Source organism: Pistacia vera, unplaced genomic scaffold, assembly GCF_008641045.1.
Source record: "Pistacia vera cultivar Batoury unplaced genomic scaffold, PisVer_v2 Contig449, whole genome shotgun sequence".
NCBI classification, from domain to species: Eukaryota; Viridiplantae; Streptophyta; class Magnoliopsida; order Sapindales; family Anacardiaceae; genus Pistacia; species Pistacia vera.
In genome coordinates this window covers 47,255-74,694 of record NW_022196278.1, presented here as the reverse complement: position 1 = coordinate 74,694, position 27,440 = coordinate 47,255, and the positions used below count along the sequence as shown (strand labels likewise).

Sequence of the window (27,440 nt, the reverse complement as noted above, 5' to 3'; positions counted from 1 at the left end):
AAATAATGATAATGTAGTCCATAATCCTAATACTGATCAATGTAGTTCCTTTTTTAATAATAAAACTTCTTGTTCTGATAAATGCACTGCTCAAACACATACTTCTGATGATTTGTGTTATGTTACTGCTAACATCAATGCTTGCATATTCATTGCTGAATGTAATCCTTTTAGTTACATTGAGTCTGATACTATTAATCAGTCTGTGTTTGATAATTCGTGAATTATACACTTTTCATTAGACCTTTTTGTCGGATTTCAGGTACTTTCTAGTGCATTTTGACCTGAATTGTTGCTTAATTCTTCACTTTTCGTGTTTCAGGTTAAAATGGACATTTTGAGCAAATAAGGACAAAATTGGATAGTTTTGACTCAGAAATTAGCGGATCTCAGAAGATAGGAGAGTTTCGGAGCAGGATAAAGCACGATAAAGCTTGTTCCCAAGGGAGAGCACCGAGAATCGAAGAATCAAACGAACAAGCAAGTAGAGTGGCAGTTCTGTAATTTCAAAACTTTTCAAGAAGCTTCGCCCCGGCGAAGGAATTGTCTTCGCCGCGGCGAAGTAAGCCAGGGACGAGCGTGTCTGCTTCACTCTTCGCCGCGGCGACAGTCATTATTTTCAGTTTTGTTAAACGTACAGTTTCGTTCTGTGCGTGTTTTGGCTGGGTTATTTGGACAAAGTATAAAAGAAAAACTTAGCCTTTTGCCCAAGGGTCTTCGTTTTCTTTTAGGTTAGCTACTTTTACAATTTTTTTTCTTAGAAAACTTTGAGCGAATTGGTTTGTCAAAGGGAGAAGATTCGATTCTGACTAAAGGATTCATCTTTTGGGGAGATTTCTTATCTTTTATCTCAGTTTCATTATGCTGAACTTGATTATTTCCGATTTTCGTTTTTGTATGATTGATTTAGCCATGAACTAATCTATTTTGGGTTAGGGTTTTGATGGTAGTTTGGATTTTTAATGGGTTAAGTGTTTGATTGTGTTTTTTTCATATGAATATGCTTTGGTTGTGTGTTACTCTGATTTTTAATGCTGTATGTGATGAACATGGTGAGATTGAGAAATGAATCATGTTAGGCTTCTTGGGTAATCACCATTATAGTATTGGATGCTAGAGATAGATTCAAGAATTAATGAAATCATTATAGGATTCTTTTGCTTAATGAGTTTGGAATTATTAATCTTCAATTTGTTGGATGCGGAAGGTTAATAAGGATGAATAGGAAAATATAGCCCGAGAGGGTATGTTAGCATATTAGTGAGTTCGATTTACAACCATTGCGTATGAATGAGAATGTAGTGTAATTTTTAGGTTTAACCCATAAAAATCCAAATGAAGTCAAAACCCTACCCGTTTTACTTGAATTGATTATCCGTGTTTTCATATTGCTTTCTTAATTAAGTTTTAATCTTAGTTTAAAATTCATTGTTGTTTTTAATTAGAATTTGCTCCCACCAATCCAAAGAATTAGATTGCTTCAACTTGATAACATTAGGAAACTCAATGCTTTGCTAACAATCCTCGTGGGAACGATACTCTACTCATCATTTTATTACTTGAGCGACTAGTATACTTGCTACATTTTGCATGTTGTAAGAAACACGCATCAGTGTTCAGCAAAAATAATGATGATATAGTCCATAATCCTAATACTAATCAATGTAGTTCATCTCTGAATAATAAAACTTCTGATTCTGATATATATTCTACTCAAACACATACTTCTGATTCATATTCTGTTTCTGCCAACATCAATGCTTGCACATTCACTATTGAAAATTGCACTGTTCATACATATACAATTGCTCCACATTGTTTGACAGCAAGTGTTAACACTGATGGTTACTTACTTTGGCACAAAAGATTAGGCCATCCTCACTCACAAGTTCAACATCACATTCCAACCAATTTGCATATCAAGTTTCCTTCAAAACTAAATACTTCAGCTAGTTCTTATGTTACTTTTTTTGATGCCTGCCAATTAGGCAAATTACACCACACTAATTTTCCATCTTCATATTCTCATGCCTCAACACCCTTAGAGTTAGTTCACAATGATGTTTGGAGTCCTGCCCCTTTCACATCCATTGAAGGCTTTAAATACTACGTTCAATTTCTAGATGACTATAGTAGATTCACATGGTTGTTTCCTCTCAAAACCAAAGTTGAAGTTAGGTCAATTTTTATAAAATTTTAGCACTTAGCTGAGAGGTAGTTTGGATATAAGCTTAAAAGCTTACAATCTGACCAAGGAGAAGAATATAAGGCTCTCCTACCCTACCTAGTTGACCAAGGCATCCAAATTAGACACTTTTGTGCTTATGTTCACCAACAAAATGGTAGAAGTGAGAGGAAACATAGCCATATTATAGAATCTGGATTAACATTGCTTGCTCATGCATCCACGCCCCTTCAATATTGGTGGCTAGCCTCTGAAACTACTGTATATTTGATAAATAGAATGCCTACTGCCACTCTTTGTAATATGTCACCTTCTCAAAAGTTATTTAACAAGGTTCCTATTTATGATGGTTTGAAGGTCTTTGGATGCACTTGCTTTCCCTACATGAGGAACTACAATAAACATAAGTTTGATTTTCATACCGTTAAGAGTGTTTTTGTGGGGTATAGTTTGATTCATAAGGGATACAAATGTCTAACTCTTGATGGTAAGATTGTCATTACTTCTAGTGTTCGATTCAATGAATGTGAGTTCCTTTTTGCTGTTAATTCTTTACACTCTTCATTTCAGCCTTCTAGCTTTACACCCTCTAGTCGAGTTCACAATACTGACACTTCCACAAATACACACACTTCATCTTTTCCCTTTCGATCTATCCCCTATCCTGTGCAGTCTTTAGTAGCCACTGATCCCTCTGCAGTAAACATTACTCCTGACAATCATGTTTTAGATGATACAGCAGTTGGTAACAATTCTTCTCCTCTTAACTCTTCTTCCTTTAATCCAAATACATATTCTCCTTTACTACCTGCTTCCACTAATTGTACTAATCCATCCTCACCTAATGTTACACCAATACCTATAATTAATACCTCTCCTGATCAGTGTTCCTTACTCTGTAACAAACCTGGTTGTTCTTCTGAAAACACTACTGCCACTAACCCAACAATAGAAGCTGTTGTATGTACAAGGTCTACGAATTGTTCTCTCTCACCATGTCCACTTGTTGTTAATCTTACTTCCTCACAATTTGCTGCTACTTCGAATGGTTCAAGTTTGGGTACACATAATATAGTTTCCTGTCCTACTACCTCTGCAGTTGTCAACATACACCCTATGATTACCAGGTCTAAATCAGCTACTCATACCTGTTATTCACCTGATTATCAAGATGACTATCATTTAGCCTTTGTTGTTGAAGAGTTAGAGTCCACTAAACTGATTGAAGCTGAACCTACAACAGTTTCTAAAGCCCTTAAAAGTACCAAGTGGAAGGCTGCCATGCAATCTGAATTTGATGCACTTGTCCACAATAATACTTGGACTCTTGTGCCCTCTTCCTCTGATATGAATATCATAGGAAACAAATGGGTTTTTCGCACCAAACTCAATGCTGATGGAACACTACAGAAATATAAGGCCAGCTAGTTGCTAAGGGGTTTCAACATACCCCTGGTCTTGATTACTTCGAAACCTTCAGTCCAATAATCAAACCAACCACTATACGAATTGTTTTGACTCTAGCAGTAACTAATGGATGGGATGTGCAATAGATTGATGTTAATAATGCATTCCTTAATGGAGTGTTAACTGAAACTGTCTATATGAAGCAGCCACCTGGTTTTGAGAATCTTGTCTTTCCTGATGTTGTGTGTAAGTTGAACAAGGCTCTCTATGGCCTTAAGCAGGCTCCTAGAGCTTGGTTTGACAAGTTGAAAGCTGCCTTACAGCTCAAAGGTTTCCAGAATTTAGTCTCAGGCTTAAGTCTTTTCATTCTTTAGCAAAATTCTGGTTATATATATGTTCTTGTATATGTTGACGATATATTGATTACTGGTTCAGATAAGGCCCTTATAGCTCAGTTGATAAAGGATCTTAATGACCATTTTGCGTTAAAAACTCTTGGCTCCCTTAAGTATTTTCTAGGGCTGGAAGCAACCAGGAATTCAAATGGTATTGACCTAAAGCAGTCCAAGTATGCTTCTGACTTGTTGATAAAAACTAAAATGATGGAAGCAAATGCTTGTTCCACTCTGATGACTGTTGGTGTCAAGCTTAGCTCCATAGACAGTGAACTTTTTCAAGATCCTGGATTGTATCACAGTATTGTAGGGGCATTGCAATATTTATTTCTTACCAAATAGATATTAGCTTCACAATGAATAAGCTAAGCCAATTCTTACAAGCTCCTACTGAGTTGCAATGGCAAGCTTGTAAAAGGGTGTTAAGGTATATAAAATGTTCTTTGCATTATGGTCTTCATTTTAAACCAGCAAGTGCTCTACATGTAGAGTGCTATGCTAATGCTGATTGGGGTGGTAATTTAGAAGACCGAAGGTCAACCAGTGGTTCTTGTGTATACTTAGGACCAAACTTGATTCAGTGGAGTTCTAGGAAACAGAAAGTGGTTGCTCTTTCCTCCACTAAAGCAGAGTACCGAGCTCTTGTTCAAACGGCCACAAAAGTAGCATGGTTACAGAGTATGTTCACTGAATTGGGGCTGTCTTTTCATACTGTTCCTGTGATATGGTGTGACAACGTTAGTGTTGGAGCACTTGCATCCAATCCTGTGTTTCATGCCAGAACGAAACACATTGAGATTGATGCCCATTGCATTCGAGAACAAGTTTTGGCAAAGAAAGTGGCTATTCAGTATGTTCCTTCCAAACTACAGATTGCAGATCTTCTTACTAAGGCACTGTCAGCCACTCATTTTAGTGAGTTAAGGTCCAAACTAAATGTGATATCACTTGATGATTGCTGCAAATCAGTGTGAGTTTGCTGTATGTTAGTATGGTTTTTTTTTGGTAGTTTTACTGCAGATTAATTGGCTGGCTACAGACCCGGCTCTCTACAGACCAGTTTCACTCGATAGTATTCTGCTCTGCCATCATAGCCTACTGCAATCTTAAGGATCTGTCAGCTGCTCATTCTAGTGAGTTGAGATCCAAACTAAATGCGATATCACTTGATGATTGCTGCAAATGAGTACTTGGCTGTCTACAGACCAGTTTCACTCGGTAGTGTTCTTTTCTGCCATCATAGCCTACTACAATCTTAAGGATCTGTCAGCTGCTCTTCATTTCTGGTGTCTGCAAGTGGTTGTTTTTCTGCTCTGCAATCATAAATCTGATCCAGCTCCTTTGGTTGCTGCGAAAGGAACAAAAAGCTGATGATGATAACAGCTCAGGTTATTGAATCAATTTTTTTATTCAAAATAATTGAATCAGATGATTGAACTAGCAGTTCCAAAATTGTTGAAAGCAGTTCCATAATTGTTGAATCAATTTAGAAGAGGCTACCAGTAGAAGTTCAAATTAGAGGGAGTTTAGTTTAAGGGGGAATATTGACCATACAAAGTTAATATTCTCTAATGTTAAGAACTGGACTTGTACACTGTCGTTTGAGTTGTTAAGTTGTTAAGTTTTGTATACTTATACACTGTTGTTTTGAGAATCAGCTAAGCTACTGAAGTAGCTACTGAACTGTTCTTTATAAGTGTAACTGCTTGCTTTACTCTTTAATTAATCAATCAAGAAAATAGTTTGCCCTGTTCTCTGTTGTTTTCTGCTTCAACTCGATATCCATCCTTTTGTACAATTGTTACAGACTTAGCAAAAAAACACCAACTGATTTAAAAGAAACACAAAGTGACTCCCTTTTAACCGCCGTTGATTACATCTCCAGTCTTGCTGAGCTGCAGTTGAAATAAACCCAGAAATCTGTAGCTTTAATTTGAAACTATTGAGATTGTGAGCTTCTTCAGTATACTATACTGCACCGGTTCACTAAAAAGGATTTAACGCCACTTAATAGAAGCTGTTAATCAAACTGTTGAGCAGTGAAAAATTTGAAAACAAAGCTTTGAATATGAAAGTTTCTTTAACAGAAACTACTGCAGCAGTATGCCGTTAATTGAACCGTTGAGCAGTGAATGTTTTGAAAACAAAGCTTTGAATATAAATCTGGAAATTTGAGTATGAACTAGAAACTGGAAGCTTTGAACACAAATCTGGAAATTTGAGTATGAACTAGAAACTGGAAGCTTTGAATTTAAATCTAGAAATTTGAGTATGAACTGGAAACTGGAAAGAACAGAGCTCTCAGTCATGAACTGAAAACTGCAAATTTTGAATATAAATCTGGAAATTTGAGTATGAACTGGAAACTGGAAAGAACAAAGTTCTCTGTCATGAACTGGAAACTGTTGATTCCGTAACATACATACAAGGGATTAATACATATAATGGCTGGGATCGGTTATATATCTGTATATGAAGTATATCCAATAATATAATTTCTCCAAGGAGCACAACATTAGCACTGTCATATTAATAAATATTGGATAAATACACCCATGATGAAGGGGTGTGAGAAGTAGAAACTGCCAAAGGCAGTTTCTCACGAACCGTTCCCATATAAAAGGAAGGTTTTTTCCTTTAGAAATGGTGACTGACTAAAAACTCACCAAAAACGAAAAGGAAAAATACGCTCTTTCTCTCTAGAATTTGGAAAACAGAAATACATTTCGTGGCTTTCTTCCAGATTAACTTTATTGCTTCAGAGATAAGGAGTAGAGGTATTTATGCTGTGTTAATTCATTGTAGTTCAGTTATATACAAATGTGATTGCAATGGTGACTATGATCTTGGGATTATGTTAGGATATATATTATTCTATGTTATTTCCAACATTGGTATCAGAGCCGTGGTTCATATTGTTTTAAATTCATACTGTTAATGTTGAAGCATGTTATTGGTTTGTCAAATGCAGTTCTGAATTTTTCAAATTTTGTACGTAAAAAGTTGTCTTTTTGATAATGATAATTAGACCATTAAATTGCTTATGAAATTATGAAGAAAATGGTTTTTGATTCATAAAAAATGGAGTTAAAATGACTTAGATATGCCTCTTTGAAGTTTCGGGTTTCGTATGGGTTGATTTCCGGGTCGGGTGCCCAGTTGCAGACCCGGACAGAGGTTGAAGACGACAAGAACCGACATGTCGTTTTTGATCCAAACTGATGAATGACATGTCGTTTTTCCTGTTTGACTTCTTTTTGAAGAAAAATTCAAATAGGCGTGGGTGGTGAGGCTTGAACCCAAGTCTCCATGGTTGAAGCCCAATTCCCTTACCACTGGGCTAATTTTGCTTTTGTGTTAACTGTATTCACAAGCCCAATATAGTCCTATTCGGCCCAACCCATAACCAAAATAAAAATGGGTCAAGTTGACCCGTGGACCCAACCCAAATGAACAAACAGGTTAGTCAAACCCGACCCATAAGACCAAACGGGTCATTCAAACCTGGTCAACACCCGACCCGTAAGTCAACAAGGTCAACGGGTCGAAATCGGGTTAGGGTTGACCCGGTTTAATGTGGGACGGGTCGACCCGAATTTGTGTGCGCGCGTGAAGCACCCTGTCGGCGCGTGGCCGCTTCTGGGAAGCGCGTGGGGGCGCGTGGAAGCTCCTGCCGACGTGTGAGGGTGCGTGGCCGCTTCTAGGCAGTGTGTACTGCTCCTGCCGACGCGTGGGGGCGCGTGAAGTATTCTAAATTTTTTTCTTTTGCTGTAAGGAATAAAAAATGAATACTTAGTATATTGTTATGAGTCTAATTTTGTTATTGAACCATAAACACGTATACATATTATTTATCAAATAAAGGTTGATAAATAAATAGTTTTTTTTTGTATTTGTTACAGAAAAATGTTACGTTATAGACGTGCAATGGTTGCTAGAACACCCGCTCAAAGGGAAAGGGTTATGAACATGATTAGAACTCTACAAACTCACACATTGATTTTAAGAGACACAGAGGATGAGTTGGTGCAACTCGTAAATCATTTCATTCATGTGAATGAAAAGATTCAGGAAATTGTTTGGATAGGGGGATTAAAGAAAGAGAGTCGAAATATCAAGTTCTAAGAGAGACTTTTGGTTACCCTAATCTCGTTGGTCTCCTTGATATGGTTTGGACCAAGCTGAAAGTTCATAACTTTAAAGATGATAATAAAATATAGACCTTTAGTCAACAACTATATCAAGGAGTACATAGTTGGGGTGCAAAAAAGACAGTCTGTACATCTATAGGAGTCTCCACTCGTAAAGGACATCACAAGAAACTGGGAGTTCCCCTGCCTATGGTTAATTACAAGTTAGATAAAGCCTAGGATAAGGATTATCAGATCCTTCCCAGTTTTAGGAATGGGGCTGTACACTTAATTTTTTTTGTTGTTTTGGAATTTGTTTGTTTTAATTTATTACAAGTTGAATTCTATTTACATAATGGAATTAGTTTATTATTTATTTATTTATTTTATTAAAATTTTATGTGAATTTATGTTGATTTATATTTATATAATTGTGTCTAAATATAATTTTAGATTGCAATTAATTATATCTGTGATAATTGGAAATTAGAATTTTGGATGATGATTGTTGACATTGTTAACTTTTGATTCCAAATCTAATATACATTATTATTGGTAAATTAATTAAATGTATATGTATGTTTCGACCATTGAATAACATGCATTATCCAACGTGTAATTTTGTTTAGAAATGGCATCTGCATCTAGAAACATTGTCGCCGAACTTACAAAGGAGAAAAATTTAACGGCGACAATTATGAGATATGGAGCATGAAAATCCAATATGTTTTGGAAGAACAAGAGGTTCTTGAAGCTCTTACTACAACCATGGAAGAGCTGAAGAAGGAGTCACGGCTCACATAGACGAGACCGTGCAGCTTATGACATATGGAAGAAGAAGAATTCCACTGCTCGCATTACTTTGTTGAGTAGCATGGACATGATCTCATGAAAAGTACCGGGATTACGAATTAGCAAAGGATATGTGGTCCGCACTTGTACAAAGTTTGGAGTATGTCTATTACCAAACTCGGTCACTCACTATCAGTTTGACACATATAAAAAGAAGCCGAACATACTATGAGAGTACATTTACGATTTGTCAAACATGATAAGTGAGTTGAGAGATGCGGTCATGTCTTAACTGATGAACAACAGGTTCAAGCTGCCATAAGGTCATTGCCTCAAAATTGAGAACATATGAAAATACACTTACCCATAATGAGGGCATCAGAATTTAGAAGATGCCATACGCCCTTTGGAACTGGAAGAAGATCGCTTAATACAAGTAAGGCAAATACTTATGTGTATATGGCTGGTTCCAATTCACATGGTGGGAAGGGATTTAAACGTAAATTCCAAGGTGGATCCCAAAGAAAAGGCAATACTGAAAAGGCTCAAGGGAAGAAGAGAAAGTTCTTCAAACACGGAAAGGAAAGCATCTTGCCAGGAAGAGAATATGGCAAAGGTGAAATGCTATAATTGTGGTAACAAGGGACATTTTGCTCGCGTTGTAGCGAGCCAACAAGTAAGTTATAAAATGTTTCAAGTTCTGTTTTTCTAACTGAGTCTCATCCTTTGTGGACTGTAGATTCAGCAGCAACAGACCACATAGCGAAAGACAGGAGTGCTTTCGTGGAGTTTCGACGAATACCACGGGAAACAAAATGGATTATGTAGGTAACAATTCAAAAGTGGAAGTTAAAGGGATCGGCACATGCAAATTGATCATGTGTGGAGGTCGAATCCTATACCTACATGACGTGTTATATGCACCCGATATTCATGAAATTTGATTTCCGTGTTAGAACTTGTTAAACTTGGTTTTAATTTAATTTTTCCAGTACTGGTGTCCATTATTTTGGACACAACATACTAGGTTGTGGTTATTTTTCCGATGGTTTTATAGTACTTGATGTTGCTGATAATAATAGTAATGTTTGTTTTTCCTTTATTACATCTTCTATAATGATGATGTGAATGTATGGCATGCAAGGCTTGGCCATATTGGCCAACAACAATGATATACTAGCAAGAGAAGGCTTGTTAGGATCCTTAACAAAAGTAGACTTGAATACTTGTGAACATTGCCTAGCTAGAAAAACAACAAGAAAACCATTTGGAAAAGCGATAAGAGCTGAAGTTCCATTGCAACTAATTCATTCTGACATATGTGGTCCAATGAATGTGAGGGCTAGACATGGGGCTGTTTATTTCATCACATTTATAGATGATTTCACTCGATATGGTTAGTTTTCTTGATTTCTCAAAAATCAGAAGCTTTAGAATGCTTGCAAAAGTTTAAAAACTAGTTGAGAATCAATTAGATAAAAAGATAAAAGTTCTTTGAACCGATCGAGGACGTGAATATTTATCTGATCAATTCAGAAATTTTTGTGATGAAATGGAATAGAAGTCAATTAACTATTCCCAGAACTCCGCACCAAAACCGTGTGCAGAACAAAGAAACAGAACCCTACTTGAGATAGTGAGGTCTATGATGGCACAAGCAAACTGCCGATCACCTGGGGTGATGCCTTATTGACTGCCACATATCATCAATCGAGTACCATCCAAATCTATTACTACTACACCACATGAGTTATGGACAAATCGGAAACCGATTTGAGTCTCCTAAGCCATGGGGATGTGCTGCCTTGTTCATGATCCTTCCCCTAAATATGGAAAATTAGGTCCAAGGGGGAGAAATGTATCTTCATAAAATATTCAGAAAATTCAAAGGGATACGTCTTCATAGGAGAACAAGAAAGTGGTAGCATCACTGAGTTTGAATCACGAGATGTCACATTCTTAGAAACCGATTTTCCTAAGAAGGGCGAAATAAGTAAAGACTTGTTTCTATATGAAACACAAGACCAAGGCAATTCTGTTGCCGACAATCAGTTGGTTATACTTCATCCAGTGGGAGCAATATGGAAGTTGATGAATCAGTTTCAGATCTTCCATCATTCCCTACTAGCGATCAACTATGATAGCTGGTCCAAGTAGGAGTAACACCAATCAATCTCCAATACGTCGATCAAACAGGAAACAAGTTCCACGTCGACGATTTGAGATTGAGGGGGAAATTTTTCTAGTTACTCCATAAGATGACGAAGAGCCAAGGAATGTAAATGAGTCTCAATTGCCCTTCTAAGGAAAATGGATGAAAGCAATGGAAGAAGAATTGGAGTCTAGAAATCAAACAAGTATGGGAATTGGTTGATTTATCGAAAGGACGCAAAGCCATTGGGAACAAGGGGTTCTCAAAATCAAGCATAAAACTGATGGCAGTATTGAAAGATACAAAGCTCGCTTAGGCGCGAAGGGGTATACACAACAAGAAGGAATAGAATGAAGAAACTTTTTCACCTGTGTTGCGGTTTACCTCAATCCGACTTATTAGTCTAGTTGCTAGCATGGATCTTGAATTGCATCAAATGGATGTAAAGATGCTTTTCTCAATGGAGAATTACAAGAAGAAATCTATATGGATCAACCAAGGTTTTATTAGAGAAGGTCAAGAACACAAAGTGTGTAGACTTTTAAAGTCAATTTATGGCTCAAGCAGTCCTCAAGACAGTGGTATATTCGATTCTATAATGCAATAATGTCGTATGATTTCAAAATGATAAATGAAGATCATTGTGTATATACAAAGGATCAATAACAATTGTTATATATCATTATATGTGATGATATACTATAGCTGGAAATGATAAGAGATTGTCAATGAAATCAAAGGATGGTTATAATCTCATTTTGAGATGAAGATATAGGTAAAGCTGCATATATTCTTGGAGTCAAGATTTCAAGAGATCGCTCAAGAAAATTAGTATCTCTTTCACAAGAACCATACATTAAGAAAATTCTTGAACGATTTCATATGCAAGATTGTAAACCCATAGACAACCCTATCGCGAAAGGCGAGACTTTGAGTCGTAAAATGTGTCCGAAGACTCTACCAGAAAAGGAACAAATGAAGAATGTTCCTTATACAAGTGTTGTTGGAAGTCTCATGTATGCCATGATGTGCACTAGAGCCGACATCTATTATGCCGTTGGGTTGGTAAGTAGATACACATCCGACCTAGGCAAGCACATTTGAAAGCGTGAAGAGAATCTTAAGATATCTAAAAGGGACAGCTGATTTCTCATTATGTTATCAAGGAAATGATTTACACTTGAGGGCTACACCGTGCTGATTGGGGAGGAGATTTAGATGAGAGGAAAACTACTCGGATAGTTTTTCTTACTAAATGGCGGGGCCATATCTTGGAGCAGTAAGAAACATCATGCATAGCCTTATCTACAATGGAGGCTGAGTTTATAGCATTTTCAGCTGAGTGCAAGATGCCGTTTGGTTGAGACGGTTCATGAATCATCTAGATAATTAATGTGCTATTGAACCAGTAAGAATAAACTGTGATAGTCAAGCAGCATAGCATACACTAAGGATCCCAAATATCATGGTAAAACGAAACACATAGATATAAATATAATTTTGTGCGAGACTTGGTGGCACAAAAGGAGGTGAACATGAAGTACATATCTACGCATGACATGGTTGCGGATCCATTCACAAAGCTATACCAAGAGATACTTTCAATAGACATGTTAGATCTCTAGGTACGTAGGTGTGAATGTACTTATACTTTGAGATTTCCCAAAATTGTTCACATTTGTCTTATCAATATTAAATAAAAAAATTGTCAATGCTCAATTTAGATTATTATGGAACATACATGAAGAAGTATATATGTATATACATATTAGTTATGTAAATATTATATATATGTGTGTTTTTGAAAAGCATGTCGGATAGCTAAAAGATTGGCCTTCTCACACAGGCAATCGCCTCCATTACTTCGTAGGAATAGAGATGAGACGATTTTAAGCTTATTATCTAGGTGATAATAGAGAGCCAAGCTTAAAATGTTTAACTCACCTAGAAATAGAATTAAAATAATGTCATAATGAAATGTGACCACAAGTGATAAATGATCACTTTATCGTCTAATTGCCAGATTAGAGTTCTGAATTAAAAGTATGTAAAGTGAACTCAAGTTAGACATTAGGTATGTCTTAACTAAAATCTGTATAGCATTTACAAGAAAAGAGACATGCACTCCCATGGGAAAGGAGGAAATGCTGTAGCATGTGATTCATACCACATGTGCAAAACATTGACCAAAGAGGTAATGAAAGTCAAAATCTCAACTCTAACATTGTGTGAGACTCTGAGTTTTTATGAATAAAATCTCATAGAATACCCTTATTACTCTATTCTGTGTTCTTGAAAACTTCATTTAATGATTGCTATCTTAGAGTGTTACCAAAGGATTAAGATAAATTCAATTGCTGGGATATTCTAGAAAAGCAAGTTAAATGAAAGTTGCAAGAATCGAGAAAAGAGGAGATATGATTTGAATTATTACATTATAATCACGTGTATTCATTGGTCGACCAATTATGTTTTACTTTTATGTAAAGATAGAACATAATTATGAATAAACGATTTTTTTGTAATGAGATTGTTAGATAATGTGATAAGTAATCTAGGGTATTGCATACAACATACAACCTGAGTTTCACAATTCGAGAAGTTATATATTCCTAACAGATATATGACTAACGTGCTCTCGAAGTATGCATGGTCACACGGCATATTTACTAAGGTATGAACCTTAAAGAAGCATAGAGAGAGATAGTCCCATCATGTGTGAGTGGGAGATATTGGATAAATACACCCATGATGAAGGGGTGTGAGAAGTGAAAACTGCCAAAGGTAGTTTCTCACGAACCGTTCCCATATAAAAGGAAGGTTTTTTCCTTTAGAAATGGTGACTGACTAAAAACTCACCAAAAACAAAAAGGAAAAATATGCTCTCTCTCTCTAGAATTTGGAAAGCAGAAATACATTTCATGGCTTTCTTCCAGATTAACTTTATTGCTTCAGAGATAAGGAGTAGAGGTATTTATGCTGTGTTAATTCATTGTAGTTCATTTATATACAAATGTGATTGCAATGGTGACTATGATCTTGGGATTATGTTAGGATATATGTTATTCTATGTTATTTCCAACAATAAAATATACATAATTTAATACTTTTATTGATTTTTTAAAGTAAGAGATAAAATAATCAATTTGACATCTATAATCCTTCCACTAGCCTTATGATGATTAGATTTGGGATTGATGTTTGAGATTATGACTATAAAGGGAAGAAATATACTCCCCTGTTTGTTCACTCTTTCAAATTATTTTTCTATTATTCTATTTGAATTAAAAAACAAAATATGTGTTTTGTTTATTGGGATCATTATTTTGAAAATCAATCTGAATCAAATAATTTTTTTTTTTCTATTGAAAACGAAAAGTTGGCGGGACTTGTTTTCTATTATTCTATTCTAAAAATTTTCCAACTCTATTCAACTAAAAACAATTATATTTCACAATAAAAGTTTATAAATTAACAAAAACACTCTACCCACCCAAGCCACTGCCGACCGTGGCCACTGCCACCACCTGTCGTTGACGATGAAATGACGCACAATCGGTCGGATCTGGCTTATTGCACATCGATCTTGCCGTTTTTGGCTAGATCCACGGAAACGACGAGATCTATGACAGATCTGGCCATTGACGACCACGTTTTGGCCATTAACGACGACCAGATTTTAGATTTTGTTGATAGCCAGATTTTGGTCGTTAACGGTCGTCGTCGACAGCTTCATTTTTGGGGGGTGTTTTTGTTCATTTTTAAAGTTTTATTATGGGGGTGTTTTTGTTAATTTTTAAAGTTTTATTGTGGGGGGTGTTTAACTAAATTAACAAAGGTAGGGGTTAAAAATAATCTAAATATTTTTAGAAAATGTTTTCCAAAAATTTACCAAACAATTATTCAGCATTTTATCTAACTCTGATATAATTTTCAAATATTATGCCAAATATATTGTCAGAATTCTGTCATATTCTATTTAATCTTATCCTATCCTATTGAGATGGTTTTTCATAACAACATTTTTTTTAAATAACTTACCAAACAGGCCTTAGTTTTCAAATTCTTTTGTGTTTTGTGAACAATGTTGTGTTTTGTAACCAATATATAGTTCAATAGAGTGGTAATAAGGGTGACTAATCTACTAACTTTTCTACTAAAAATCAAAATACCTAATTTGCCAGAAAATGATTAACCTCCATTATATACCTAGTATTAGCTATAAATCAAATAAACATTACGATGCCTTGTTAATATGATAAGCAAAACAGTTACTATTAGTTTCGCTGTTATTTTCCGTTATATCCGTTAGTGCCGTTAGTGCTCTCTTCTTGATAAAGTGTACACTGTAGCTCTCTCTCTTTAATCAAATTGAATAACATCAAGAATTCTCCATAAACTTTTCTTTGCATTTTCTCTGCTCTAGTTCTTTCTTCACAAGCCTAAATAGTTGTGTTCATTAAATCTCCTCACTGTTATATCATCACAGTTATAGAAACGAAATACAAATCTCCTCAATCATACATGATCAAATGACACTACAACAATATACACATATAGCTATGAAAATTAGCTACAAGAAGAAAAATTGTAGCAAATACATATTTACAGCTACAAAAGTCAATATTTATAGCTAATTGAAATAATTTTAATGATAAGATTTTCTCCCTCGAAGCTAATATCATCTTTTGCTTTAACTTATTAAAATTGCTGCAATAACTAATCATTTAGCTATAATGCATTAGCTACAATAAAACATTGTAGCTAATTAATGTATTTAGCTATAAACATTTCATTTACATGGCATATAGTATCATTATTAGCTACGAGTTTAACTCTATAGCTATTATTTGTGCATTAGCTATAAAATATTGAAATTTGTAGCTAATTAATGTATCTAGCTATACAAATTTTATTTTCATGGTAGTAACAATATTTTAGTATCCTTATTAGCTACTAGTTTAAATATATAGCTAGTATGTGAGTAGTAGCTATAAATTATTTTAATTTGTAGCAAATAAAGAATGTGAAAATTAATTTGCTATAATCCTTATAGTATGCAGTTATAGATATTCTAGGGTGCATTTGGTTTATTATTTTGGATAGGATTTTAGGAATAATATTGTATAGTTGAGTAGGGTTATGATTACGAGAATAGGATTTGAAGAATATGTGTTTGGTAGAGTATTTTGACCTTGATATTTGTGTTGAATATTTGATTGATATATTTTTTTATAAATGATTTATTAATATAATATTTTGGTGCATTTTGTTAAAATAATGTATTATTATATATATAACTTATCAATTTACATTTTAATAATATTAAACATTTTATTGATAATTTTGTCACCAGTAAATATTAAAAAACAAAAACTCATATTAATTTCAAGTACTAATCCAATTGTTTAAAAACATCGCATTAATACATATATGACAAAAGTACTAATTATCAACCCTTACAATCATTCTTATACGTATACTCCATTAACAACTACGACATGATCCACTGTGTTGCCCACAGTGCATTCGTTATGTTATCCTGTACAATTGTGATGTTGTATATAATACTTTGTTGCGGTTGACTCGATCCTTCTCTATTTCAGCCATATTTTGCCCCGTTTTGATGATCACAATATACTTGCTCATTACCATACTATTATTGGTTTGTTCGAAGATACGGTCGTCCATATTGTACATTCTGATAAAATTATGAAATACACAACATGCCATAACAATCTTCCCTTGTTTGTCCAACTGGTAATTGTTCATTCCATTTAGAATACGAAACCGTCGTTTCAAAACACAAAAGGTTCTCTCGACAACATTGCGGAGTGAAGCATGTCTGTAGTTAAACAACTCTTGTGGCCCCCTTCGGTTACGACGGTGATTAGAAATATGGTAAGCCACTCGCCTATGAAGGGCAAGGAACCCATCTCTATTTGGATAACCCACATCAATCAAATAGTATTTCCCTGTAATAATATTAGACATTTTATTTGAATTACAGGGCCTCAACAGTGGGGCAAATACGCTATAATACATCAAGAAAATACTTATACCTGGTGGAGGATATGGGAATCCAAAATTAGGATCATCAAGAATTGAATTTAAAACTCTTGAATCATAGGCAGATGCTTCCCATCCAGTAACGACATAAGTGAACATCATCCTAAAGTCGCATACAGCCATTACATTCTGTGACAACGTTCCTTTGCGATTCCGGTACCTATCGGCAAATTCATGTGGAACTGAAGCGTATACATGTGTGCCATCAATGGCTCCAATACAGTCCTATCATCAAAATTGAATTTTACTCATATTAAATGACTATAAAAATTAATAACACAATGAACTTAACCATTCACTAATAGAAAACATAATAAACCAGTACCTTAAAGAAAGGGTAATATTTTCTGTTGGCTAATATTTTCCATGGAACATCACTGAAGTCAGATGGTCTGATAAACTCTGTCTTCAACTCACATATAGCCTCGCAAACTGCGCTAACATGTCTAGAGATCGTCTCACCTGAATGTTGGAAATCCTTCATCATCGTTCTGATTGTCTCGTTTTTTTCCAACGATTGTTAGAAATATCATAACTTGTTCTTCCAAACTCATCTTCCTGGTTGGTTGCAATTTTCCTTGATAAGACAAAATTTCACATAAGTATGTAAAACAGTCTTTGTCCATGCGGCACTTGTCATAGATCCTGTCAGGATGACCATTGAGTACTTCCAACATGTACTCATGACTAGTTAATACAGATGTATGTTGTAGTTGACTCCCAATTGCTTCTAATGCGACAACACCGCAAAGTGCAATGGCTATATCTGTCAGTATTTGTTCTTCATCATCTGTAGCACGTCGTCTTCTTCCTGTACGGCTAGACGACGCCATTTAAACCTGCACATTTGCAAAACATTGGTCAATAATTAACAGTTGTTGTACTACTTAGCAAAATATAACAGTCAATATTTAATTCTAATGATAATTCAAAACAGGGTTGAAACATGTAATAACACATAAAACAGTACCACAATTAATAAGTTCATATAGTAGCGTTATAAATTCTAATTGTAATGACAAGTGCCCATTGACGCATACAAAATTGTTGGCAAACACTTAGGAAATATAGTGTCATCTACAAATTGGGAAAGTCGTTATAAATCCAGTTAGCCTTTTCCTCGGGCGAGAGTTTCACAAATATTTCCCGCCACCTTGGATTTTGATATAAGTACTTGACAACTGACAGGTAAAACTGTGTGGGTACTTGCATGGTCGTCATGATGTCAATACAATTGCTTATGGAAAACAGATCAGATGGACCACTAGTGTTCTCTTCGTCCCTCTCATCTGCACTGCGATTGCTAGCCCTCGATCCCATAGTCCGCTTCTCCACAAGCTCGTCCGTCAATCTACCAATGACATCCACAAGTGATTGTCCCGGGCCATTTCTGTTTCTCCTATTTCTAGCTCTTCCATGGCCAGATGTGTTTGGCCGTTTTTCCCTTGTCATCCGATCTAGATCAGGCTCAAAGTCGCTATCATATCATCCATGGGAACTGCGCCCTGATTGGAATAAGTGGAGGTCTCCACCAGTTGAGATGTAGATGTGTACGCATATCTCCCAGTGGCAGTTGGCTTCTCAAATATGATTTCATAAAGCTCCTTGTGAGGAAGTCCCTTGTGGTAAAATTGTTTCGCCAGTGGGTTTTGTTGGTAAGTTAAAAGAATAATATATTAATATTTGGGAGTCCGGAAAAAAAAATGCGTACAACTACGGAGTCGTTGATTAATATTAGTTAAAAAAAGATGAAAATTTACCTTGACATATTCTTGCCAAACCTCTACGGGACACGTTGGACTTTGCGACTCATGATCCCACCCAAACCTCGTGTGTTGCAGCAATTTCCGCCATGCTTGATATACTCCTCGTAGGCGAAAGAACTTAGAGGTTAGTTGTGTGATGTTGAGTCTCCTACCAGCCACTGATGATATGTCGTCCAACATTTCCTAGTAATCTGCTGTTTTTATTGAAGTTCCGTACGAAGTTTTCGCCCGCTCAAACAACAAGACCAGAAATTTGTGGGTCATCTCAATGGACCGGGCTATAGAATCACTCATCTAAGGACTGTACGGTGAGAACGACAACCAACATTAGGACACCATACGAATCACCAATCACATTACAAAATATAATACTAACATGTGGTGGTAATCAAGTAAACACAGATAAACTTATACCTCGTTCAATCCGACACTGCTTGATGATGTCAATGCAAGGGCAAATACAGACAATGTCGACCAACTGGGTGTATGATGAACTCCAAGTCTGGAAAAACATCGAAACTTTTGCCTCTGCTGCAAGTACAAATCAATCCTGTGACGTTGAGACAAATTATACTGACATCTGTGCATATGAGCATAATTTGTTGTTACGATTAAAGAACGATGTCGAATCTACAGAACAAATATATCAGTTAGTGAAATCCGAAAAAAAATATTTCTAATAATCCAATAATTTTTTACTCCCAAAACTTATCCATTACATACAGCATGTTACATATAGAACATATAAAGCTGCACAATTTTTTGACGCATGTGTTAAAAGGAAAAAAAAGTACCAACAATGGCAAAATTAAAATAGAAATAAGAACAATTGCGTTGGGCGTCTTCACAGAAGCTAACTGGATTCGCAAAAGCCAATAGGTCTCTCTCCCTTCGGTACAACAAATTTATAAACCTGAAAAAAAAAAAAAAAAAAAAACAACTATTAAACTCTTCGCAACTCCACCACCAACAAATTCACACACATCATACAGACAACACATTTACAAACCTACCAAAAAAAAAAAAAAATTCAAAACAGTCATTCCCTTCTCTGAATAAATTCACACTACAACAGATATAAACCTGCACAAAAACAAAAAAAACCAATAGATTAAACTCTCGCAAACTCCAGCACCAAACAAATTCACTCGCACTTAATACAACACAACTTTACAACCCTGCAAAAAAAATCCAAAACAGTCCTTTCTAGTTCAAGTTGTTCCTTTCACGAAAATCAGATATTTTCGGTGACGGTTTGACGGGTTTGTGGCTTAACAGTGAACGATCAGAGGGTTTGTGGCTTACGGTGGGTATTCGTGGTGTCCGTCGGTGTGCAGTGGGGTTTTCATGATCGAATGGTTTGTGACTTGGCGGTGGGTATTTGTGGTGGTCTGTCGGTGGTTGCGGTGGGGTTGTCACGATCGGATGGTTTGTGGCTTGACGGTGGGTATTCATGGTGGTCCATCAGTGGTTGCGGTGAGGTTGTCACGATCGGATGGTTTGTGGCTTGACGGTAGGTATTCGTGGTGGTCCGTCAGTGGTTGCGGTGGGGTTGTCATGATCGGATGGTTTATGGCTTGACGATGGGTATTCATGGTGGTCCATCGGTGGTTGCGGTGGGGTTGTCACGATCGGATGGTTTGTGGCTTGACGGTGATAGATCTGAATCCTCCGTCAATGGTTGCGGTGGGGTTGTCACGATCGGATGGTTTGTGCTTGACGGTGATAGATCTGAGTCGTCCGTTGGTGGTTGCGGTAGGGTTGTGACGATCCTTTGGCTAAGGTCTTTGTTTTGTATTTGCAGGTGGAAGATTATGTTGGAGAACAAATATGTTTACTGAAATGGTGAAGCACTGAAGGTGGTAATGCAAAGTGACGGTGGTGAAGCACTGAAGAAGCTGGTAATGCAAACTGAAATGGTGAAGTGAAGAAGTAGTGAAGAAGCTGGTAATGCAAACTGAAATGGTGAAGTGAAGAAGTAGTGAATAAGCTGGTAATGCAAACTGAAATGGTGAAGTGAAGAAGCAGTGAAGAAAAGTGAAACTGTGAAATAAAAGCAGGACTACAAACTGTCTTCAAACGGTCAAAAAACTGTCAGGATAGCTATCAGGATTTTATTTTCAGGATTCCATTGTGTAAATATTGAACCAAACGCTATCTGTAAAATCTGGTTGAGAATATGGATAAAATATTGTACCAAATGCACCCCTAATTTATCCCCTGAGTAATTATACTTTTTTTACTTATGAATTAAATAGTTATAGTCAAACATAGTGTTAATCACACCACTAAGGTCAATAGTAAATTGGAACCTTCAACCAGTAGCTAACTTAAAAGAATTTTTCCCAACTTATCAAACTTAGTTTCAATACAACTTAAATATCTTAAGCAAAATATTAGACTTTCTTCCATAATATACCCTTCTGCAATAGAACCTTCTGGTCGACTTTTATTATGAATATAACGCTTCAATTTTCCTATGAACCTATACAAATTTTTCTTCAACTACTTAATAACTTATTATAACCACATATTGATTAAAAAAAAAAAATAGATATATGAACTAATAAAAATAAAATATTGCTATCCGTTTGAGGATCTGATGCTCAGCACACTCCATGTACTCACTTGCTATACGTTCTAAGTCAGTAATCAATAAGTTGGAGATCAATTTGCAAGTTCAGTCTATGAACAAGAAATAAAAGAATTCATTACAGAGCTTAGCAATGATAGGATTTAAGTGGCTCTCGTCTCCTTGTGATTTAATAAATTGTTCTCAAGGTATCAATTTAATTCACAATATAAGTTTGTTTATAAAAAATTGAACTTATTGAATCACATGAGACTATGGATAGCTTGTGTAACAATCGCACTATGTAAATATTATTCAAATTATTTTTCTTAAATATGTAGAATTTAATTTTCTTCATCACAATTTATGTAATTTATCTTTTAAATGTAAATAATTTATATACATTACTAATTATAAGATTAATTAATATGATAATTTGTTTAATCTTAGTTATGGTGGATCTTATTATTATTTAATTAGCTTAAGCCCATGGACCTTATTATTATTTAATTAGGTCAAGTCCATTGTTGCTATTTCAATTAAAAATCAAATTTATACTTCAAATAGGAGAAATACTATATTTTTTCCCAAAATATAAAAGTGGCAGTAGAGATGGGCATTTTACCCGCCCTGCCCCGAGCAAGTCTAATTTTTTTAATATTAAAAGTAATTGATTGCATGTTTACTTTGTTGAAATAGATTACATATAGACATACAAATACGTCTATTAAAATCACCATTCATATTGCCTTGAATATTTGATCAAATATTTTTACTCAAATAAATGGTGTCTCTAACTCATAAAAATGACAATATCTCTTATGAATTATGATTAGTCGTATTTTTTGTTTAACTAGTAAAATATATATTTCTTTTCAAAAAAAAATTATTGATATGACTTTATATAGATAATAAAATAATATAAAGATGACAATTAACATAAAATGTTATATAAATCAGCACTATATATATAAGCATTATCAATTTAATATATATATTTTTTTGCCTCTAACCATTAATTCCTTTTAGGTTTTATTTAGAAATTTATTATATAATTTTAACTTTTAATGTTAGAAATTTATTATATAATTTTTTTTTTTAAAAAAAAGATATTAATAAATCTGAATTGTTAACAAACTGCCCTGAAAATGTTGAAATATTTACAGCTTTGCCTATATAGACCCATTATACCCACAAATTGCGCACATCCAATTCCAAAATCCAAAATCCAAACAACCGAATGCCCAAACCTTGCAACCTAAATTCTTGATTTCCTGTCTGCCGCCGCAACGCCGCTGAATTCCCCCTCTTCTACTACTCAATTCCGGACTCCTTGGGAAATTAGCGATCTCCAGACTCCAACCAGATTTATCTCGCTTCCCAACTGTGACTCTGTGAGTACACCCTCTTTCTCCTGCAATTGTTATATTTCAGTAGAAGCCTATAGCCTTGTGTTTGTGTTTGTTTTTGTGTGATTGTGTCTGTAATTTAATAGAACCCAGTTGCCTTATTAGATTAATTGTAGTTGGGAGTTTTAACCATTAAATCTCCAACCTCTAATTTCACACAATTTTTAAAGCAAGTAGTTCTCTTAAAATGAGCTTTTAAGTTGTTTATGGATGCAAAAATTCGTATGTTAATAAAATTTGTCCCACAACTGTGAAAAGTCAAACAAGGTTTAGGTTGAGTTAGTGCGAGTGCAATCGTTGAAGAAAAGGTTGATGCATATGATATCTGTGATGAAGCATTGGAAAAATTATACTGAAACACATATGTCAACTCTTTTAAGTCTCTTTCATTACTTTTAATTTATATAAACACAGCTCATACCCAGAACATGAAAACTGTTTGCACTCTTTTCTCTTCCATGACCACTGGAATCAATTGCATCTAAAATAAAAAATAATAAAAACTTGTAATATAGAAACCAAAGATAAATCTCCTCGATCATATATCATCAAACGATCATTTATAGCTAGATATAGTGTGATCATTTGATATTATTTCAAAAAAAAAAAAAAAAAAAAAAAAAAAAAAAAAAAAAAAAAAAAAAAAAAAAAAAAAAAAAAAAAAAACAAACTTGTAATATAGAAACCAAATACAAATCTCCTCAATCATATATCATCAAATGATCATTTATAGCTACATATAGTATGATCATTTGATGTTTATTTAATAAAAATGTAAAACATATAATATGGAAACAAATTACAAAAAGTAAGCGACGTTTATATCAATTACCCTTTGAGGACATATTTTACAAGTCCAACAATGTGAGTATTGATAATGTAGTCTTCCCAATCAATACTCTTTGGATCAAAGTTAAATGCATCAACTAGCCCACTCTTTCCTACCTTCATTCGCAACTTCTGTGAGTTTGTGTCATCAAAGCTGTGGGAGTAGAACACACGAATGATAAATTTAATGTTTCCTTTTTCAAGAGATATATGACTTAACTTTATGGTTTATTTGATTTGTTAAATAAGAGATAAGAAATAATAGAACATACATTCCCTTGAAGAGCATGTAGGGTTTGTAAAGGTCCACCAACCGCATAGCAAATTTGATTTTCTTTCCATGTCCAATACAAACATCCTTATATTTTTTGTCGAAAACTGAAATCAACTTCAGTACCTTCAGACAAGAACAAAAATGAAAAATTAGTAATACAATGAGCAAAATGTAAGAAAATAATATATAAATGAATTATCTAACGAGAAATCCTTATATGGGACAATCCCATAACCCAAACAAAGTGAGGTTGTGTAACTGTCTCATGTAAATATTTCTCATATAATTCTCAAGTGCAATTAAGGTATTGAGAATACAAACCTTTAGTGGCATCACATATCTAATACGCATGTATGTGTAGAAACTAGCTGTTGTTTTAAATAATGTACCCTTGCAAACTTTAATTGGCTTCCCAGCTTTGTTAATCAATGGATGTTCAATAAAATATTGTCTAGCAAACTTGTGAACATTTGTCATCTTTATGGGGTTTCTCATAGATGAGCCAATGTGATAAATTATCTGAGAAGACTGTCGTGTATTCGCCGTCATAGCCATGATCATTGAATTCACCACCATGTCCACTGGCATCTGCATGCATGCATGATGTCCATGAATTTGCATCTTTTGGATTACATTGGATCAATGATTGAAAATTATGACCCAAATTTATGTTAAAAAAATTTGAGTTATAATAATCTAACCCTAAAGAGAAGGCTTTTGTATATTCATGTATGTTTTCACTTGAAAGAGATTATCTCACCATATCACAGATGGCCTTGGGATTTGCGAGCAAGAATGTCAATTTCCCTTTACCATAACCAGCAATTGGCCCGTCAATTGTTCTGTATTGAGCAAAATAATTGAAGTTATACTACAAAAATCACAACTTCATAAATTTAATTAGTTCCTGGTGAAGATACATTAATTACTTAAAAATGGAAATGGTTGATGTGATTATACCTCAAACCTTCGGTCCAACCTGGAAAGGGTTCTGCAAATGTACTGGTTATTATGGTGGGGCGGACAATGACAAGAGGCAAATTATCTCTATACTTTCCTAAAATCATCTCTCCCATTGCCTTTGTAAACACATATGTATTTGGCCACCCATAAAATCTTGCCCTGTTCAAAAAATTAATTATTATTATTTCTTAAATTATTAACTTAACATTATATTTAATGTTGATTATTCAATAAGAGCATACCTCTGGATGCCTAATTCCTTCATGGTTGAGGTGAGTTCATTTTTGGCAGCACCTTGGGCTTGAAGTTGATTTAATTTTTCGTCTATCAATTTCTTTTCTTCAGTGATTTCCAATCTGCATGTGCATTTCAGAGTCTCACCATTGTAGAATGGCTTTTCTGGTATGAGTCCTGATCCTTCACCGCACACATAAGCTAGAAAATGAACAAAAATCCACAGCCAAATACATATGTTTCAGCGCCAATAATAAATACGATACCCTTGTAATTCCTAAGCTTGATACATTTAGATTTCAATAATATTTCTCTTATAGTTTTCTATGACTTGAAATCTTATCTCTATCTTATATTCGACGCGAATCATTTGTGGATTAGAGTCATTACATTGACATGTAACTAGAGTAACAGGTTGAGTCGTTACAAAATAAAAATTTTGTTTTAGTTGGGCTAAAATGTTATTCAATGCTTATTTTGAAATAGTTTTATTGGTATGAAAAACATCTTTTTTTTAAATTAAAAATATTTTGAATTTAATTACTTGATAACTAGAGTCTGATTCTGTCCACATAATACATCCAACTTAGTTTGATCTGTTTAAAGAAAAAATAAAATAAAAATGAGAAAATAGTTAAAAAATTTATTTTTAAAGTTTAGAAAAGAAGAAATTAAAAAACTTAGTATATTATATTTCAATTATGTACCTCTTGTTCCATCATCTTATAATTTGTTTGATATATTAAATCAACTGTCAAATGATCATTAATTTTGGAAAAAATATTAGAATCTCGCATTATAATTATAATTACTATTAAATTACAGAATGAGTTGTTTTAATGTGTGTTTGTCTCAGCAAACCACTAACCGATAAAAAATTGATCAAATCAATACATTGAAAAGAATTTTATCCTTTGTAAATATAGTCAATCGCTAAAAGTAAATCAATAATAATTTACCTGTTGACACATGGAGAACCATATTTATTTTAATACAATTCTTCGCAAAACTCATAACGTTGAGAGCTCCCATTGTGTTGACATTGAAACTGAAGTCATATCTAAATACAAAATAAATCAGGAGAAAAATAATTCAATTTATAATGTCAAATGAAATTAATTCAGAGAAGAGAAGAAATAGGATATAAATATATAGGAGATTTTTGAATTAGGTCTTTCTTCTAAATATATACCTTTCATCAAAGTCCGTTGTTGCAGCGGAATTTACTACTAAGTCTATTTCCTTGTACAATTCTTCCATTAGTTTAGAATCTTGTACTCCCAAGTTCACTTCAGAAACGTCTCCGGCTACTGCTACTACCTTTTCTGATATAAAGGACTTGAAATTGGCACCGAATATATCCCTTTGCACATTAAACAAGTCCTTCTCAACCTGTATAATATTAGAATTTTAATTAAGTGTGTTGATTATATGTATCATACTATTGAAAAAAAAATCTAATGTTACACAAAGTATCTCATCATTCATATCACAATACAATATATCGAATTGTGTGGTGTGAATGAATACATTAGTTCAATTCAAAGTTGAGTTGCATAATAAGATGTCCATGCGTGTGTATATATACACACCCTACAAACGTTACGTGAATATTTTTAGGAGAAACAAACAATTGAACGCTATGAAGTGAAACATAAACCTCATCAAGAATTCGTTTCATTGCAGACTTTGCATTTGTTGCTCTCACAAGAAGATACATTTTTTTCACGTTTGGTTGAATCCTTAGGATCTTCTCCACAAAAACTACAATAACATATAAATTAATACAAACATCACAAAACATCAAATTGAAGGGAGAATGACTGAATGAGAGAGTGTGCTTGAAAAATATTGATACCTTTTCCTAGAAAGCCAGTGGCACCAGTGACTAAAATGGTCTTATCTTTCAAAAACGAAAGAGGATTAACGAATTCCATTTATTTGGGAGTTGAAGGATGATTGTTGTGTTGTGGAACTAAAATAAGGGCTATTTATTAGAAAAAAAAAAAAATCTTAAAACGGTTACTTCCAATTAAATTTTCATTATAACAATCTGTGCTTATTAGACAAAATTACCCTCAAAATTAAATTATTATGCATGTATATTTTATCACAATTTAATCATTAAAAATTAATTTGACAAACATAACTCGATAATTTTAAATTATTTTCATAAAATGTTTACCATAATATTAAATATTATATATAAAATTAATAAATTATATTTATAAAAATATCCAGCCTAATATTGTATTGATTTTATT

At 34.4% G+C, this 27,440-nt stretch overlaps 1 protein-coding gene across 1 annotated transcript; it reads right to left on the bottom strand.

Annotated features, from left to right (window-relative positions):
* Positions 1–23,705: 23,705 nt before the first annotated feature.
* Positions 23,706–27,113, bottom strand: LOC116144595 (probable fatty acyl-CoA reductase 4). Its single transcript, XM_031430039.1, has 10 exons — positions 27,035–27,113; positions 26,831–26,940; positions 26,369–26,568; positions 26,136–26,236; positions 25,185–25,377; positions 24,940–25,101; positions 24,740–24,821; positions 24,301–24,567; positions 23,978–24,102; positions 23,706–23,859 (listed from the first exon to the last, which is right to left on the bottom strand). Exons 1-10 carry the CDS (start codon positions 27,111–27,113, stop codon positions 23,706–23,708), a joined length of 1,473 nt encoding a protein of 490 aa, XP_031285899.1.
* Positions 27,114–27,440: the final 327 nt, after the last annotated feature.